The 19,330-nt window shown below is 42.6% G+C and overlaps 1 protein-coding gene across 6 annotated transcripts in view; it reads left to right on the plus strand.

The window, feature by feature from the left end:
* Positions 1 to 19,330, plus strand: part of DOCK1 (dedicator of cytokinesis 1) — a 489,580-nt gene that overhangs the window by 108,270 nt on the left and 361,980 nt on the right. For all 6 annotated transcript variants that reach the window (XM_064595456.1, XM_054508462.2, XM_054508463.2 and 3 more), the window contains 4 exons: positions 1,273 to 1,370; positions 5,862 to 5,951; positions 6,261 to 6,361; positions 10,394 to 10,528. In XM_064595456.1, the coding sequence (XP_064451526.1) occupies positions 1,273 to 1,370; positions 5,862 to 5,951; positions 6,261 to 6,361; positions 10,394 to 10,528 (424 nt within the window). The remainder of the gene's footprint in view (positions 1 to 1,272; positions 1,371 to 5,861; positions 5,952 to 6,260; positions 6,362 to 10,393; positions 10,529 to 19,330) is intronic.

A 19,330-nucleotide genomic window follows, 5' to 3' on the forward strand; every position in this document is an offset into this window, starting at 1 on the left:
ATATTAACTAGGATTTTGTTGTTGTTGTTGTTGTTGTTTTTGTTTTTTTAATGGAGGTACTTTGTGTAGCTGAAGTTTGTTCCCAATGAGCATAAACGGTAAATTGGATGCACTTTGCTAATTGTGTTTTTTTTTTTTTTTTTAAAGATTTTATTTATTTATTCATGAGAGACAGAGAGAGAGAGAGGCAGAGGGAGAAGCAGGCTCCCAAGGAGCAGAGAGCCTGATGCGGGACTCGATCCCAGGACCCTGGGATCATGACCTGAGCCGAAGGCAGACGCTTAACCATCTGAGCCACCCAGGCGCCCTTGCTAATTGTGTTTTTTTTTCACGTAATGGGATATTAATATAACTTCAAGTGAAGATTGTGTAGGCACATGTTTTTTCCTAGAGATGCTTTGGATTCTGTCTTCATGTCTTCAAGAACATCTTGCTGCCTTAAACAAAATCATTTCTGGACCTCGTCTTCCGCATTTAGTCTGTAAAAATCCATCCATTCAGCTTGTGTTTTTTATGTTAGAAAACAAACAAAACAAAAATTCAGCCATAGAAATGAATAGCCCTGGAAGGCCAGGCCAGGGTGAGGTCAGCAGTCGCCCTGTGGTTCAGGCTCCCTGTGACCTTGCAGTTTCTGTACCTGAAGGTACATTTCTTATTTTATGTTATTTAATTTAAAAAAAAAAAAAAAAAGCCATGTTCTCAAGAAGGAAAAATCCACTTGGTAGATTTCAGGGAAGCACTTTGTGGGTGAGCAGCCTTCTTCCAGACCCTCTGCTGGGCTGAGTCTACCTTCTTGCAGATTGGAGAGGCCAGCCCTTTTTCCTTAAGCTCCTGAATGCATTTGTTAAAAAGATTTATTTATTTATTTGAGAGAGAGAAAGAGGAGACACATGAGTGGGGGGAGGGGCAGAGGGAGGGAGAGAAAGAATCTCAAGCAGGCTCCCCACTGAGCATGGAGCCTGGGTTCATGGCCTGAGCTGAAATCAAGAGTTGGACACCCAACTGCCCAAGCCACTCAGGTGCCCCCCGAACACATTTTTAAGAAACTTCAATGTGGAAATCATTTCATGGGAAATGTAGTTGGAAATAATGAATTCAGCCATACTAGGTATCAAATATGTTCTAGAAAGAAATGAAGTATGGAGCAGGCAAATGTTTCCAAATAGGGTTGATTTTTCTGTTTCAAAATTACGTCGAGACCCTCAGCTGCTCCGTGAGGAAGGGAGACAAAGCTGTTGCTGGGAAGAGCTGAAGCTGGTTCTGTGTTTTCAGTGGACCTGCTGGGGCTCTTGAAGTGGCGTTCCAACACCAACCTGCTGCAGCAGAACTTGAGACAGCTGATGAAGGTGGATGGCGGCGAGGTGGTGAAGGTAACACACACCCGGGGTGCTTGCTCTGCTTTTCTTCCACGTGTGAACGGATCTAGGCACTGCCTCCACGGTAGCGTGGGCCTCTGATTATAATCCCTTGAATGGATGTGTACCTGCACCTGGAAGTGGACAGACTCGGCTTGGATTCCGGTTGGGAGGGCGCTCTGGCTTCCCGGGGTTGGGCTCTGGGATCAACCCAGTCTTGGCTTCTGGCTCCTCTTCTAGTGGGTCCTCACTGTGGGATGGACAAAGGTGAAATAACCTCTTCCAGGCCTACTTTCTCTTGCTGTAAAAAGGAGATAGCAGTAATGCCTTCTTGTAGGGTTTTTTGGAGGCTCATGAGCCTGGATCTGGCACATGGGGTTGCCAGCGTTCGGTCCTGTTATCATCTTATCAGCATTATTACCATACGCATTCTTATTAGTCCTGGCTCATGATTCACCTAGAACTTCTGCGATTGACCTGGAGAGATGGGTGGTGTGGCACGAGGCTCACAGCCCTGGGAGTCCTGTTTGGCCATTTTTTTCCCCCATGTGATCTTGGACTTATTTCTTAGCCTTACATAGAGCAGGCTCTGGAGAAGTGTCAGGTACCCTCTTGAATTGTTACCTGTAGGGTAGGACAGTGAGGCCGAGGTGATGCGAGATCCCTTGGAACGCCCCATTTCTGTAATTCTTCATTAGGGAATCGTTGCTTCTGCTATTAGGCCATTCTTGCCTCTCATTGGCTCCAGTGACGTTTCCTTTTTTTTTTTTTTTTTTAAGATTTATTTATTTATTTTAGAGAGAGAGAGAGAGAGAGTGAGCACGAGTGGGAGGGGCAGAAGGACAGGGACAGAGAATCTCAAGCCGACTCTGTGCTGAGCGTGGAGCCTGATGTGGGGCTCGATCCCATGACCCTGAGATCATGACCTGAGCTGAAACCAAGAGTCAGACACTCATCCAGCTGTGCCACCTAGACGTCCTGACTTTTCCTTTTATATAAGGAAACTCGTTTCCGTTTTCAGGAGGCCCCATTTGGCCTGCAGACAATAAGCTGGTCCACACTCGTGGTGTTCTGTGAGCGCGGTGTCCAGGTCTGTCTGTCCCTGGCTCAGTCCTTCGCCCTCCACGAGGGATGATTGCAGAAGGAGACTGCCTTATCTCTGTAAAAATTAATTACTTAAAATGGCCTTAATTAAGGAGCAATGTGGTTAACTTCAGTATAAATTAATTTGGTTGCACCACTTTCTGAAATTCATTGTATAACCATTCAAACATATCCTTGCTAATCTTCTAATTTTAATCATCTTTTTAGGTTCTTGTCTGCTACCTCTGGCTTGGACAATGTTAATTGCATTTCAAACTTCCCTGGGTTCTGTAACTTCCTGATTCAGATGGAAACTGGGTGAATAAGTTAACGTAATTTTAGAAGACACACAGTTAATGAGATTTTTGTCCTTTTTCATTTTTAAATCCCTATATCACATCAGGAATTAGCTGTATTTCTGTTGGCCTATTGTTACACGTTAAGGAGATCTAGAACCACCTTGTCTTACTGCTGTCCTTCACTCCCCTTACCTAATCTATTACCAAGCCCTGTTGTTCAGCCCTGGAGATGGTTTTCACCACCCCCTCCTTCCCCTGTGTGTTGGTACCAGCAGGTCTGAATGACCTGTCCGTCCATCGCTGGGTCATCTTGTGTACCCTGTAGGCCTAGAGAGGTGAATGGACTTGTCTGAGGCCACACAGCTGTTAATGGGAGCCAGGGCTGGAGGAATTCCCGACCTGCATGGGGCTCCTTTTACTCTGAGGACACCCTAGACTGAGCTTACTCCATTCATTCAAGGCCCCCTCCCACCCTTATGTATATTTATAACTGGTAGGAGAGCAATGACATGACTTGATGGATTAAGAACAGTATTGGCTTATTTAGTAAAAGATACAGTTGCCCATTTTGGTGGAAAATGAAAATAGTGATTATTTTGGGCTTCCAGTGGATAGTCTTCGAGAGAGGGCAGGTGTCAAAAGGAGCATGTTTGTGGCTCTGTGTGTGGGACCTCCTTGAGGATGCTGGTATCCCTGTGCCTCCGAGGCTTGACAGCCAGATGCGGGCGGCTCCCACTCTCTCTGCCCTATTTCTGGGCTACTGATTATGTCATCGGTCTGGCTGGGATGGGTAGTCCTACTGTAGGGACTCTGTGTGTGAACCGAGATGAGCCAGGGCTTGGCAGCTGGTGAGCCCATTGGCAGTAACATCGGACAGTTAGCAGATGGCGTAAGGGTTTGACCTCTGCAAAGATGTTTACAAACTGAAAATGATGGGAAATAATACAAAAGTAAGAAGATGGTGTGGGCCCCCAATAATTGTGGGCTTGAGGAAGCCCTTGATGTCCAGACCAGAATGGGGGGAGGGGGGTTTCATTCCCCTGCCGCTTGCATGTGACACTTCTCTGGCATAAAATAGGTGGTGGGTGGGTGGCAGAGTAGAATGAGGGTTGGGGGCACCTGGCTGGCTTGGTCAGAAGAGCATGAGACTCTCAGTCTTGGGGTCATGAGTTCAAGCCCTACGTTGGGTGTAGAGATTGCTTAAATAAATAAAACTGGAGGAAAAAAAAGAACATAATGCGGATTTTATGCACCGCTGGGTCTCAGATCCCTAACTAGGTTTGGGAGTACGTTCCCCTTCCTGAGGGAGATCTGTGGCTTTGGGTTTGGGGCTGTTGAAAACTTTCATAGCACAAGGGGGAGCAGTGGGGCGAGCGCTGGTTTTGGGAGCAGGTCCCAGTGGTTTGGTTCCTCAGGCTGAGTGCGCTAACCACTTGAGACCGTCTGTGGGAACCTGAGGGCCCCTCTGGTTCTGTGTGTTGTGTGCATGGGCTAAACCTTCCAGAAAGAATGTCTCTTTGACACCCTGGCCATGGGACCTTCTCACCTGTTCTTTGGTTTTATATAACAGCTTCATTGAGATATAATTCACACACCATAAAATGCACTCTTCATTTGCACTGTTCCATGGTGGCAGTATATTCAAGAGTCGAAGCAGCCATCTCCACTGTCTGATTCCAGAACATTTCCATCACGAGAAAAAATAACCCTGTAATCTGTCCGCAGTTACTCCCTACTGTCCCTGCAACCATAATCTACTTTCTGTCTCTATGGATTTGACTATTCTGGATTATTTTATATAAATTAAATTAGACAGTCTGTAGCCTTTCGTGCCTGGCTTCTTTAGGTTAGTATTATAATGCCTCCAGAGCATAGTGTGCCATGTATCAGAACTTCATTCCTTTCTATGGCTAAATAATAAATATTCCAGTGTATGGATTTGTTCTCCCATTTGTCAGCTGGTGGACATTTGGGTGTTCGCCACGTTTTGACATTTATGAGTAAAGCTGTCATGAATAATTGTGTACAAGTTTCTGTGTGGACATATGTTTTCCGTTCATTTGGATACATACCTACGAATGGTTGCCCATGGGGCAAACATAACGTTTAACCCTTTGAGGATTTGTCACACTGTTTTCAAAACCATCATACTATTTTACTTCTCCACCAGTGATGTGGAAGGGCTCAGTTCCCCTGCATCCTTGCCCACACTCACCGTACCGCTTGTGTCTTGATGAGAGCTTTCTCAATGGCTGTAGGTCATATCTCACTGTGGTTTCGATTTGCATGTCCCTGATGACTCATGATGACATATCTATACTTTATTCTCTTTTATGTCCAGTATTCTTTCATGTTGCCTTCTGCCTATTCTTGAACTCCTCCACAGACTGGGAACTCATTACCTCCAAGATAGTCTTTCTTGGTCTGTCTTACACTTCTTCTGGGGGAAGATGGAGATAGGATCGGAAGTCAATTTCTAGTGTGACATAACTTTGGAGTCTCCTGATTTTTTCTTTCCTTAATTAATTCATGATGGTTTGTCATTCTGTGCTCTCATACTTGTTTGGTGAATTACAGTAGACTATTTCTAAATTCCTCTTGAATAAAACGTGCTTCCTGGCGTTCTGCTGGGTGCCTCAGTTTCAGAGTCACACAGCTCTTCCATCTGTGGGCATCTGGGTCTGTGATAGTTCCTTCATTATACTCAGCTGGACGTTCATCCCTGTGCGGCTTCTGCCCACTCCCTAGCTCAGGTCCTACACTCAGGGTTTGGGATTAGGCAGAGCCAGGCTTCCGAGAGTTGCTGTTGAGTTCTTTGTCACCAGACTGGTAAAGACCAGGAAAAGGGTTGGAGAAATCTTACGGAGGGGGGACCAAAGAGCATTTCCCTGTTACCAGTCCTCCTCTGCTTGGCTTAGGGGGCCATGTCTTTGTTCTGAGTTCACTCATCTCAGTTTTTGTCTTGTGCATCTAATGGCTGGGAAAAGTCCCTATAGTGTTTGGCTTCATTGGTGACATTTGGGAAAGGTGGGTCTTTGGGGTATGGCCAAAAATGGTAGTTACTCTAGGTTGGGGGAAAGTGAGGTGAGTTTACTTTGTCTGCTGACATTTTGTGTGACTCTAGTTCCTCCAGGACACCTTGGATGCCCTCTTCAACATCATGATGGAGAATTCCGAGAGCGAGACGTTTGATACGTTAGTGTTCGATGCTCTGGTAAGAGGCCCCTACTTTACATCTGCTCAGGTGTTGAGGAGCTTTTCATGCTGCAGCCTTTGAAGCTGGGGGAGGGGGTCCCTCCCCGTCACCTTGGAAGTGTTTTCCATTGTAAATCCGATCAAAGCGGATGGGTTGCGAGGCAGAGAGTGGTTTTCACTGGGACACTGTAGTTAGGCCAATGTCATTTCTGGGGTAAGAGGAGGGAACGTCAGAAGATGTTCTAGTTCACGGACTCCCACCGCAGTGCGGGTGATTCAGACGAGGCTTGCATTATTTTACTAATGAAAATATTGATTAATTGAACAGGTATTTATCATTGGACTGATTGCTGACAGAAAATTTCAGCATTTTAATCCTGTTCTGGAAACTTACATTAAGAAACACTTTAGTGCAACTTTAGCCTACACGTAAGTTCATTTTTGTTGTTTTAAAACCAGTACTTCTTTTGTAGATTTGTCACTAAGCGCCTTTTCCATACACTTTCGTCTGTGGTTGTGTGTGTGCCTCCCGCCCCCAGCTCTGAATTCACTGGGATAATTTTTATTGTTGTTTCCCTCTTAACAGACCTAGAAATCTTGTTGAAAGAAGATACGTGATAAATTATCATAACATTCTTGGATAAATTCTTGTTCTCCTCCATACCTTCCATTTGTCTTTGAAATTTTCAGTTTTTGTTCAGTGGAACTGATATACGCCTCACTGCAGCTTCCCAACCAGCTTTTGGTGAATGAATAAATGGATGTGTTCCTGGTTTGAGATTATTGGTTGTTTGGTGTGAATAAAATTCAGTTTTGTACCTCTTAGTGTCTCTTTTTGCTCTTTAAAGAGGGCCTTCCTTTTTGTTCTAGACGCTTCAGCCATAACTAACTTGGATTCTAACTGCCCACCCAGTTGCTCTTGACCTGCCCCCGCAACCCCGTACCTGTCCCCTGGGCATCTGTCAGCAGCCAGAGCAAATGTGGGATTTCCAGGCCTGCGAGGCGGCTCGCCTGGTGTTGACCAGCAGCGTCCAGAAACCCGACTTCACCTACAGCTCTGTCGCTTACAAGTTCAAGTCTCTTAATCTCTCTGGGCCTCAGCCTTCTCCTCAATAAACAGGCACGGTCTTAGGGTTTCTTGAAAATTTTAATGAGCTATTACATGTTAAGTGTTTGAAGGAATCCTTGGCACTTAGAAAGCACGAAGCAGTTGTTAGGTTTCATTATTATTAGAATGATTAGGATGAGTTACTCTGCCTCTGTCACAGTGGGGTTTATTGGCATTTATTCCAACTTTGAATTGTGGGTGAGTTGCAGTGAAAAAACATGTAAATAATTTCTTTAAGAACATCCCTCCCCTTAGAGTCACTAGAAATGGTTCTCTTTAGCGCCAGTAGCTTGAGTCAGAGCTCAGATGCGCCTTGACTGTATTCAGAATCTGTTTCCTTGCCTGTACGCGGCCACGAACTCAAGGTCAGAGGTCTGACGCTAGCTTTCTGTGTGACATTGGTCATCCTGTCCCAGGCTCTCTCGCGTCTGCCTCACGTGGCTGAGTGGGCAGAGAGCTGCCACGTCCTCACGCACACAGAACAAGCTGTGACAAGTCCTTTTTGTGCTTGCTAGTAAGTGTTTAAAGCGATTTGTTCTCTTCATGGAAACATCCAGTGTGACTGCACTTTGGACAGTTCCCTTCAGATCATGGGCGCCATCTTGCTATGGCGACCAGGCAGGGTTTCCTGGAGTGGCCTGTAAGCGGCTCCTCATGTGGCATGATCTCCCTCCGAGTCACATGCCACATGTCTGTATCTTTATTGAAATGCGGCCACACTGCTCTTCTCAGATGAGCTTTTGTATTGGAATTCCAGAGAATCCGCAAGTGAGTAAGCTTGCCATGCTGTCTTCCAGACCTTCTGTTGGCACCACTCTCCCTGTGCCTTTGTCTTAGGTGGTGCAGTGAAAGTTGGGGAGTCTCTGGTAAGTTACTGAATGGAAGAAACAGTACTGCTTCATCTTTCAGATAGGGTGGGACTGAGCTGAGAATCCATATCCTCCCATTCAGCCCCTGTAATCTACAGGAAAGGAGATCCGTTTTGGAAAATAACCTTATTATGTTTTGATAAAGTAGCAACCCTAGGTGCTTCCTTGGCAGTGTGAATCTGAGTATTTAAGCCTTGAAATACCAAAAGAGATGATTCTGATTCACACAGCTCTAACCAAATCGTGGAAGGTTGTCTCTGTGTTAATGGAGTGCTCACGGCGGTCTCTGGGCTGGAGGACGCTCTGGTAGTAAGGATCATCACGGAGGGTCTCCCGGCCGCTGCCCCTTAGAAGCCTCGGCAGGCACAGATGTAGGTTAGACTCTCTCCCAGATAGCTTCTTTACCTCTTTACTTGGATAATGTTGAGATCTTCAGCCTTTCTCCACAAAGAACTCTTTTTTTTTTTTTTTTTTAAAGATTTTATTTATTTCTTTGACAGAGAGAGACACAGTGAGAGAGGAGCACAGGCAGGGGGAGTGGAGGGGGGAGAGGCAGGCTTCCCGCCGAGCGGGGAGCCCGATGCGGGGCTCGATCCTAGAACGCTGGGATCATGACCTGAGCCGAAGGCAGGCGCTTAACGACTGAGCCACCCAGGCGCCCCTCTCCACAAAGAACTCTTAAGAGAAGAACTGGAAGGTGCCTGGGCTGTAGCTGTTACCTGCCAGTGTTCCGGCACCCCACACAGGTGGTCCGGATGCTGGAGCCCCAGCAGAGCGACTGGCATTGGTCCAGGCGAGAAGGGAGGAAGGCATCAGCTTCGGGGACTGTTCTTCCAGAAAACCAGCAGGGGCAGGCTCCTTTCTGTCCACAGAGCTACTTTTCCTGGAGCTGACTCAGGTCTTGCCTCTACTTAACTGATGCTCCATTCGGTCTCCCTCTCAGCCAGTGCCAGGGGCTTGATCTTTCTGCTGGGACAGGTGGTCTGGCTCATGTGGATATGGGTCTTTGGACTTCCTCATTTATTTTCTGGTTCTGGGTCATTCTCTTCGCAGATCATTCCTTTCTTTCTATCATCTATCTATCTATCTATCTATCTATCTATCTATCTATCTATCTATCATCTATCTATCTATTTATTTATTTTTGATGAATATGTTGGGAAAATTCCTAAGATGTGCTCAATGGAATATATATTTCTTGGGATATCCATGGGTTTAATAAGAAAAGGTGTCTGGTCAGTAAGCTTGAGAAAATAAGTTAAATCAGGTGAAACAGGTTGTATGGCAGGACTTTAGATGTTCTCCTGTGCCTTGAGAACTACCAGAAGACGTGTGGGAGCCCAGGGAACCTGTGGGGAGAGGACCTCTCTGGCCCCCTTCTTCCCAACACCTTGCAGGGATGCTCCTCTGAGAGTGTCAGCCTTCTTTGCTAGGGTTCTGCAACCCGATGAGTGTTAGAAATGACTTCACATCCACTTGTTCACCGAGGAAGCTCTTTGTTGTGATTTATCAGGACCGGGGTTGCACTCAGGACTGTTCTGAGGTCATCCTTAATGCCCGTTACAGGTGCTCTTATGGGTGTCTTATAATAGTCTCCACTAACAGTCTGTTGTGGACGGGCTCACAACTTAGCTGGAAATGTTGGCAGTGCCCTAACAGGTTATTTTTATGAGTATAATGAATATTTAAAAAGCCACAGAGAGTTCTTGTTGATGACACGAAGCGTTGGGGATCAGAGAAGTTTGGTCGATGGGGTAATCTTGTTGGTGGTTGTCATACAGGCTGCACATATGTGGCTAGTTTTTGGAGAATTACAGTGCAGCCCAAGACACTAAGGCCAGAAACTATACCGAAGTTAATTTAGCTGTTCTTTTATGATTTGGAAGCATTGCTTGTGGGTCAGCCTTATGAACAGTGAACAATGATTATTAGTTCATGGGCCAGTAACAGTAGAAAAATGTAGAAGTTTGGGCAGAATTAAAAATTGATATTTGTCACTGCTGCCTCTATCATGGGAAAATGATAGAGGCAGCTCGATGTAGAAAAAAGAAAAGCATTGTAAATATGGATACAGCTATGAAGAAAATCCCTTCAATTTTATTTAGTGTTGGGAAAGCTAGTTTATCTGTCTAACCCTGGGCTTCTTCACTTGTAAATTAGGGATAATATACCTGCTCTTATACCCAATTATTATTATACCCCACTTACTGTGTTATTGTGAAGGTTAAATTATGTAATACATTTAAATGCTTAGAAAAACATGTAAAACTTAGAAAAGCACTTTTTCAATGTTCAGATCTCACTCCTGAGTGTTATTTATGGCTCACTTTTAATCTGTTTTGAATATATTTTGTAAATACGCATCTACTGACAAGTGTGAACCAAAGTAACAATAAGGCACTTGTGTATTTCTGTCCCATTTAAGAATTGAGATACTGTAACCTTCTCAACTTATTAATTAATTTGTGATTCCATTGTGAATAGGAAGCTGACAAAAGTTTTAAGGAACTACGTGGACAATGCCGAGAAGCCAGGAATAAACGATCAGCTGTACAAAGCCATGAAGGCTTTGGAGTACATCTTCAAGTTCATTGTGCGCTCCAGGATCCTTTTCAATCAGTAAGTGTCGCCTGTGCCGGCCCTTCTAGGGGATTTTAGGAGATCTTTTACTTCCTTCCTTTTCCTTGTCTATTTCCCTCCATCCTTCCCTTCCTCTCTTCTTTTCCTTCCTTGCCTTGCTTTCTGGTATGACAGGACAGTAATAGATAGCCATCCCATGTTGGGGTTGCCCTCTCTTAGGGTAACTGCTTCCCGGTCTATGAAATGCAAGCTCAAGTTTGAGCAGCAGGTCCTGTTCTCAAGTCTGGAATTTGTGCATGTGAGTAAAACACTGACTGTTGAAAGTAGTCCACATTCATCAGAGGTAGTGCAGGGTGTATACAAGGGTTCTGAAGTTCATTTCAGTATATCTTCCTACAGAAAAAGCCTCTCAAGAGCAAACAATTAAAACAAGCAACAACAACAAAAGGCCAAAGCCAAGTTAAATTGCCTCCCTTGGGAAGACTGTGGGGCTTCCTCCCTTTCTTTCCTTCAACCAGAATAATATTTTGTTTCTAGAGAGATACTCTCACGTGCGGAATTGCCAGGTGAATGGACACTTCATTGTTCAGCTCGGTGCCTTCTTTTTCATCCTCTGGAGGAACTTATGCATTGTTTTTGAACTTTAAAGTGGATTGGGGTGCTGATGACTTCCTTATTTTCTAGAGAACATTAATGTTCGTCCAGGTACCTGTGATTAAGAGCTGGGCTAAAGTCAGGGCTTTCAGGTGGCCCACAGCATGTAACTGCACGAAGAGATGTGGAAGCAGGACAGGTTGAGTGTTGAGTGTTGATGTGGACTCTCACTGCTTGTTTCTTCGGAAGGACAGCTGCTTTGGGTGACCTACTGTGAGTGATGTTGGTTCATGTTGATCATTCAAGGTTGATGTTCTTGTCATGAGTTCTACACACAGAGATGGAGTTTCACAAACTGACCTCCTTTTCACTTAGAGGACACACACCACCTTTTAACAGCACAGTGCTCTTGAAACTTATGCATGGAAACTGGTTATTGAACCAGTGTAGACCCGAATCAGTCCCTCGCTGTGCCTCTTCATTTTATCTTTGTTGGCCTGAGGTAGCTTTCTCCAGTAGGGCCCAGGAGAAAGGGAGCGTATTCAGAATCCAATCTTGTGCACACCATGGTGCAAATAAAGCCAGAGGAGCAAGTTATTGACTGTGTAGATCTGGAAAAGTCCTACACAGGGTAGGACCCACCTTGGTTACAGTGGTGATGAATGGCTACAGTCCCTATGTTATTGGTTAAGGATTATTGCACTTGTGTTCTCTGTGGAGTTGACATGATGTAGACAAGTCTACACTGCCATTTGATTGTATGAAGATACAACAGCTTGAGGTCATCATGCGGTCATCCTTGAGTAAGGCATTGAAGGCATCCTCTTTTATTTTGCTAATTATGGGTAGGCATGAAGCTTCCTGTAGACTGAGCTTTCTTTTTTTTTTTCTTTAAGATTTTATTTATTTCACAGAGAGAGAGGGAGAGAACAAGCAGGAGCAGTAGGGAGGAGCAGAGGGAGAGGGAGAAGCAGACTCCCCGCTGAGCAGGGAGCCTGACCCAGAGCTCCATCCCAGGACCCTGGAATCATGACCTGAGCCGAAGACACTTAACTGACTGAGCCACCCAGGCACCCCTGAGCTTTCTCTTTTCTTAAGGGTCAAAGCCACTGATGATTTTCCCACTGTCAGTTGTGAAAGATGACCAAGTAAAGTAGGTTTTGTTTTCCTGGATTTTATTTTTTTTCCAGTAAAATTTCTATAAAATGAACTTCTTGGCACCCTCTATCTATTTTTTGTGTATTTCCCCACGAATTTTAAATCATTAATTACTCTAAAACAAAATCTACACTAAGGTGAGAGCATGAACTCGAAAGAACAGCATAGTCGGGTGATATGTATAGATTTTGTCATGTTTTGTTTGAAAGAATCTTAATCTTGTACAATTTATAATCAATATGACATTGAGTCAGGAGTTGGATGATGCTCATTTCCTTCTTGAGCACACTGCTGACTTTCCTTCTAATTCAGAGATTAGGAATCAAAAGAAACATGCATTGATAATCTGTGTTTTTGTTATTATAGTAAATGCTATAATCTTTTACAAAATAATGCAGCTAGAAAAGATTGGGGTCATCCAAGTGGACCAGTGGCGAAGTTACTTCTTTCTCTTAATCTCTTTCAATCTCTAAATACAAATGACATGATATCTTAGAACCGTGGTCCATAAATGTTGAATTTTTTTTTTTTTAAGATATTTTATTTATTTATTTGACAGAAAGAGACACAGCGAGAGAGGGAACACAAGCAGGGGGAATGGAAGATCGAGAAGCAGGCTTCCGGCTGAGCAGGGAGCCCGATGTGGGGCTTGATCTCAGCATCCTGGGATCATGATCTGAGGTGAAGGCAGATGCTTAGCGACTGAGCCACCCAGGCGCCCCATAAATGTTGAATTTGATCAGTCTCATAGAGGTTAGGAACATGATTGACTGCTGTTATAGAAAAGTGTGGCTTAACATGGCTTAATGAGATGAGCTTCACCTCTCCCCACCCGTGTATGTAACATGGTGCCCAGAGGAAGATTCCGGAGTTTATGCACTTGGTCCCTGGTTTCCCTATGTCCTTGGCTCCTATTGCCCTTCTGCTCCATCATGCTTATGGTCCGTCTCTGTGTCTTATGGCCCCTTCCTGGCATCGGACTGCATTCCAAGCAGCAGAGGGGGGAAGGTGTGGTGTAAATAGCCTTCCAGTTACTCTCCTTTTGAAGAACTTTACCAGTCCCTATAGTGTCATCTCAGAACTATGTCACATGACCACCCGAGATGCAAGGGAGGTTGGTAAGGACTTTTAGATGGGCTTATTGATGCTTTAAACAAAATCAGAGTTCTTATAGTAAAGGAGTCAGGGAAAAATATATATCGGACAGGTGATTAGCATTCTCTTCCTTGTGCTTTTAACCCGAATTTCTCTTGCCTGACAGCTCAGAACGCCCCTAGCTTATTACTCTGGGTTCCGAAGTCCTACTTAATTAGGCCCCGGAGAGCTTTTCTCGCTGTTAGTTTGGGGGTCAGTCTCTGAAATCACTGGAGCCCTATGTGACCCAAAGATGTGGTTTGGTCTTCTGTGCTATGCAGAAGCTCAGCAGATCCTTGCCTGTGACCCAGGGAAATGTTTTATGTTTGGCGTTCTTAAGAATGTCTTTGTTTTGCTGCTGGGTAGCATGGTGTTGGCACAGACCTTGATCCTGCTGCCTGCCTTTGTTCTGGAGTGGCCCCAGTGAGAGCCATGGCATGATCACAAGAGGGGTCTCTTTGCTTGGATAACTTGTTTGTCAAGAGCTGACACAGTCCAGGACAAAAGTGCAAAGAGGTCATAAGACGAGTAACAGTAGTTGCCAAAAGGCAGTGAGGCTTCCTAAGGCTTCTAAGGCCCTTGTCTGGGCATTCCTGACCTCATCCGAATACTGTAGCAAACATGGAGATTTTGATGACGAGGTCCTTCCCTCCCGCCCTTCCTCCCTTGTCGCTTGCTTCTCCCTCCCCTAAGTACTTAATGAGCTTTGGAGTCCTGACTGTATCCCAGACTTTAGTAGTTTATTGACCTTATTTTTTTCCTAATTGCTTCCTAAATGGGTATCTTGGCTGCCTTCTATGATTCCTGTAGAGCAGAGAGGAACATATGTTCCCTTCAAAACTTAGAACACAGTTGCATCACACATTATGTAGATAAGATAATATTTCTTAAATTTAAATCTGTACTCTAAAACTACTGAGAACTCAGATTCTGTGGGAGGGAAAAAATCATGGCCTTCAAATCATGGACCACAGGGCTAAAGACTTGAGTAGGGTCTTGTTCTGCTCACCCCTACTCCCCATGGTCCCACCAGCTACATTTCAGTAGCTTTTCATCTGTGATTATCAAAGGCATGAATTTTAGATGAAATAATATTCCCGTTTCGTATAAGCTGCTGAAAGAGAAAGCAGTCCTGTGTCTTACACAGGTGTCGTGAGTGTTTGTTCCATAACAAGTTCCGAGCAGCTCTCTTGTGTGGTGTTTGCAGAGCTCGGGGAGAAAGCAAACAAGTGTTCCCATTTTCTTACCTGCACCCCACTTATTAGCTTGGGAGAAAGAAATTGTGGTCACAGCTGGAGTTGACAAGAGTGTTTTTCTCTTTGTAGTTGGAATAAACGTTAGAGGTTCTTTATTTTTCTTCTTCTTTCAAAATGGTCTGCTCTGTTTTCAGGTAATGTAGTAGCTTTGTAAAATTCCCGATAATTGACAGTCATTTTTCTTCCAAAGAACAAAGAGGTGAATCGTTGGAGATGAAGATACGGAAGCTTATCCCACTGTCTTTCTCACTATGCAAATCCATACTTTCTGTTTTGTTTAGAAGGCTCATTTTGTTTTGAAGTGAGAACAGCGATTTTAAAACTCTGGCGCAAAGACATTTGGTTCAGAACCCACAGAAAGATTCCTGACAGCCAGGGGCACTTCTCTGCTGGTTTTTGTTTGTCTGTGTTTTCTGTGTGGGTGGATCACATTAAGTGGAAAGCCAGAAAACAGACACATCCTGCTTCAGACCTTCTGAAGCAAATTACTAAAGCTAGTTAGTGCTGTGTTCTTCTTCTGTCTTCCCGGTGCTTTGTGGAAGCTTTGCCTGTCATCTGGCATTAGCTTTGTGCATAATTAGTTATTGATCATGAATAAGTTGTTGCAGATCTGTCATTCTGCTGTCATTTCCTGGGTCACAAAAATAGAATGTAGCTAATAGACAACAATCTTGCCATTCCCTGATAATGAGTACTTATAATGTGTAAATAGAGCAAGGAATGATAACTAGGTCTTACTCATCTGTTTACTTACTGATAGCCCTCTGAGTTCTTTCCTCACCCCTTCCTCCACGTGAAGGTGGGTCAAACTTATTTGATAAAACCAAGAGGTGAGACTCCAGAGGCCTCCCTTTCATTACAGACAGATGCATCAGTAGGAATGCTGTAAATTATTAACCATTTCTGTGTTTTAAATATGTTGATTGGCAGCAGAGAAACTAATAAGTAAATTTACATCTTTGAGGGATTCTTGGTAAATTTAGATATCATAGACTCATTACTTATACCTTACAGATTTTAAAACTGTTACTGGGGGCATACACATTTAGAATTGTGATCTCTCTCTTGTGGATTTACAGACATAACTCACTTTATTGCTGTTTGCTTTATTGCCACTTTGCATATCCTGTGGTTTTTATAAATCAGTTTGTGGCAACCCCATGTCAAGCAAGCCTATTGGTGCCATTTTTCTGAAAGCATTTGCTCACTTCATATCTCTGTGTCGTGTTTAGGTAATTCTTGCAATATTTCAAACTTTTCCCTTATTATTGTATTCATTATGGTGCTCTGTGATCAGTGATTATCAATGGCTAAAACCCCAGATGACTGTTAACATTTTTTAGCAATGAAGTTTTTTTAAATTAAGGTATGTACTTTTTTTTTTAGGATACAATGCTGTCACACATTTAATAGACTGCACTATAGTGTAAACATATTTTTCATATGTACTGGGAAACCAGAAAATTAATTTGACTCTATTGCTATACTCATTTTATTGTGGTGGTCTGGAAACTGAACCTACGGTGTCTCAGAGGGATGCCTGTATCCTTTTAATCGATATGAAAACTTTCCCTTTATCTTTTGGTTAATATTTGCATGGAATATCTCTTCTCTTTTTTGCTTTTAACCTCTCTGTATCCTTATATTTAAGGTCTGTCTCTTGCACGTAACACATAGTTGTATCTTTATTTCATCCAGTCTGAAAATCCTTTTAACTGAGGATATAGTTTGTTTATATGTGATGGGTTTGTACCTACTGTCTTTCTTTCTTTTTTTTTTTTTTAAATCTATTTTAGTCCATGTGGCTTTTTTTTTAAGATTTTATTTTATTTATTTAACAGAGAGAGAGAGAGAGAGACAGCAAGAGCGGGAACACAAGCAGGGGAAGTGGGAGAGGGAGAAGCAGGCTTCCCGCCGAGCAGGGAGCCCGATGCGGGGCTCGATCCCAGGACCCCGGGATCATGACCTGAGCTGAAGGCAGACGCTTAACGACTGAGCCACCCAGGCGCCCCGTACCTACTGTCTTTCTGTTCATTTTCTTTTACCCATCTATATTATGTTCTCCTTTTACTCCTTCTCTGTGTTCTTTTGTACCAAGCCTGATTTTCTTTTTATTGTCTCATTTTCTCCTCTTTCAACATGTTAGTGACACGTTCTTCTACTGTTTTTTTATTGATTATCCTACATGTGACAACATGTGTGTTTGAATTCTTACAGAATAATTAAAATGATTACTATTGTCACTCCCCTGATAACACTAGACGTGGCTGAAATAGAACACTCCATCTCCACATGAAATCTCCTTTTTTTATTATTATTGTTATGCATTTCAAGATACCTATATTTTATGCCTCGTAAGACATGACTTGTTATTTTGTACAGTTAGTATTAATTCAATAAGTTTTATATTTATTTATTTTTTTTCATTTTTCTTTCAATTTCATGTTTCTTTATGGGATAAGTTTCCTTCTGCCCCCAAAAAACTCCTTGTAGAATTTCTTTTAATAAAAGTCTGCTGCAGCTTTTGTTTGTATGAAGATCATTTATTTCCTCATTGTTTTTAAAGGATATTTTTAGTTAATGTAGGATTCTAGTTTGGCAGTTAGTCCTTTCAGATACTATTCTCTTCTCTTTTGTTTTCCATCATTTCTGGTGAGAAGTCAGCTTTTAGACTTCTTGTTACATCTTTGAAGGTGACAGTGTGTTTTTTTTGTTTGCTTGTTTTTCCTCTAGCTGCTTTTACAATTTGTTGTTTTTGTGGTTATGAGCAGTTTTACTCTGATTGTATAGGAATGCTTTTGCTTTTTATTTATCCTACATTGGATTTTCAGGGCTTCTTGAACTTTGGATTGATTTCTCTATTTGTCTTGGCAAATTCATGGTCATTATCTATTTTAGTATCATATTTGTCACATTGTGTCTCTCATTGTCTTCTGGAACTTCAATTACATGTGTATTAGACCTCTTTATTATACCCTACATATCTCTAACACGCTTTTCTCTATTTTCTTTCTCCATGCTTATTTTCATGTTGATCATCTTCCACTTCACTAATTCTGCCTTTTACTCAGTCTAATCTCAATTTAACCCATATAATGAATTCTTAATTTTAGATGTTATAGTTTTTAGTTTTAAAATTTTCATTTGATTCTTTTCTGTAGATTTATTTCTCTACTATACTTTCCCATCTGTTTTCTCCATCTCTTTATTTTTCATATTTCCATCTTTTTATTTTCTCCATTTTTCCCATTTTAAAATATAATAATTATATTTATGTTGATATTCTTGCTAGCTAGCTGCAATATTTTGACCACCTGTCCTTCTGTTTCTGTTGTCGTCCCTTTTTTTTTTTTTTTTGATTTGGCCATGTGGGGTCTGTTCTTTTCTATGTTTAGTTAATTTTTATTTAAATGTAGCTCCAGATGATGTGCTCTTCTTTCAGAGATGATTCATCCTTTCACCTTCTAGGCAGAGACAGTGGGACTGACCTTTCTCTCTGTCAAGGCTGTGTATAGCCTTCGTAAGCCTCCATCTACATTTGGTTTGCTCTTGGTTCTTCAGGGTTTTCAGTGGAGAGTCTGCTGTGTCACCTGGGACCCATCTCCTTGGCATTTTCTAATTCGTTATCATTCATTATCTTTGGAGACTGATAGAAACCCCACTCTACAGAGCAGTCTCCTACCCCACGCAGCTCTAGGAATTGGCAGATGTCCTGAGGAGAATGACTGCACATTTGCAGCCTCCCTAAGTGTTTGGACCAGTCTGTAAAATGTTGCTCTATTGCTTCCTTTTCCCTGCAAGCAGGAGTTCATGACTCGATACTTTTGATTGTTTGCTATGCATCTTTTAAACAAATTCCTATTGAATAAAATCCTTTATAAAACAGATACACTAGGTTGCAATTTCCCGTTTTAGACAGAATTTGTTGCTACAGTGGAACTCATTTAAATATAAGATTACCTCTAGGGCAATTAATTATCACTTAGTTTGCAAAATTTTCCATGGTACACAAGTTTTCAGGTATGGTATACTTTAGGCAGAAAACTAGTCTATATTAAGAAAACATCTGCATTGCAACATTTTAAAATGCAAATGCATTGCTTTTTAGTAACAGCGACTTGAAGTAACTGCTGATAAATAATTTATATGTGAAGCTTACTTATAATTAGCAACATATATTTGTATACATGTAACCAATGTGCAGCTTCCTTATTATCCATTTATTGATTATGCTCTACCTCTTGACAATTTTCCCAGCAATTCTGTGATGGATGAATCTGTATAGTGTCATTACTCTGAAATAAAGTAGTTTTGAATTTACTCTTATAATATCATTTTCAAATGGTTACAAGATCGTGTTAAATTCAGGAAATTAAATTTATGTTAATTATGTGACATTGTGGGTTTAAAAGAACACTGGCAGGAAGTACACCAAAATAAATGGTGTGATCTCCGCGGGGTAGCATTAAAGCTGAATTTCCCTGTTCCTCCTTCCTCTGGTCCTTCTTTCCTCTTTCTCTCCTTCCGTCCCTTTCTATACATTTCCGTTTTGCAGATTTATAAAACGTTGTTATGTTACAATGAAAAGAAGCAGTAAATGGTATGGTTCAAAACCAGCTTCTTCAGCGGGAGGACATAGCTCCCTAGCCACGTGGTCCAGATGAACCCCATTTCTGAGCTGCCTCCCGTGTTCCCTGGA

The sequence above is a fragment of the Mirounga angustirostris genome, unplaced genomic scaffold (genome assembly GCF_029215605.1).
Source record: "Mirounga angustirostris isolate CCGP_5_RB_7025 unplaced genomic scaffold, mMirAng1.0.hap1 SCAF_6, whole genome shotgun sequence".
Taxonomy (NCBI): domain Eukaryota; kingdom Metazoa; phylum Chordata; class Mammalia; order Carnivora; family Phocidae; genus Mirounga; species Mirounga angustirostris.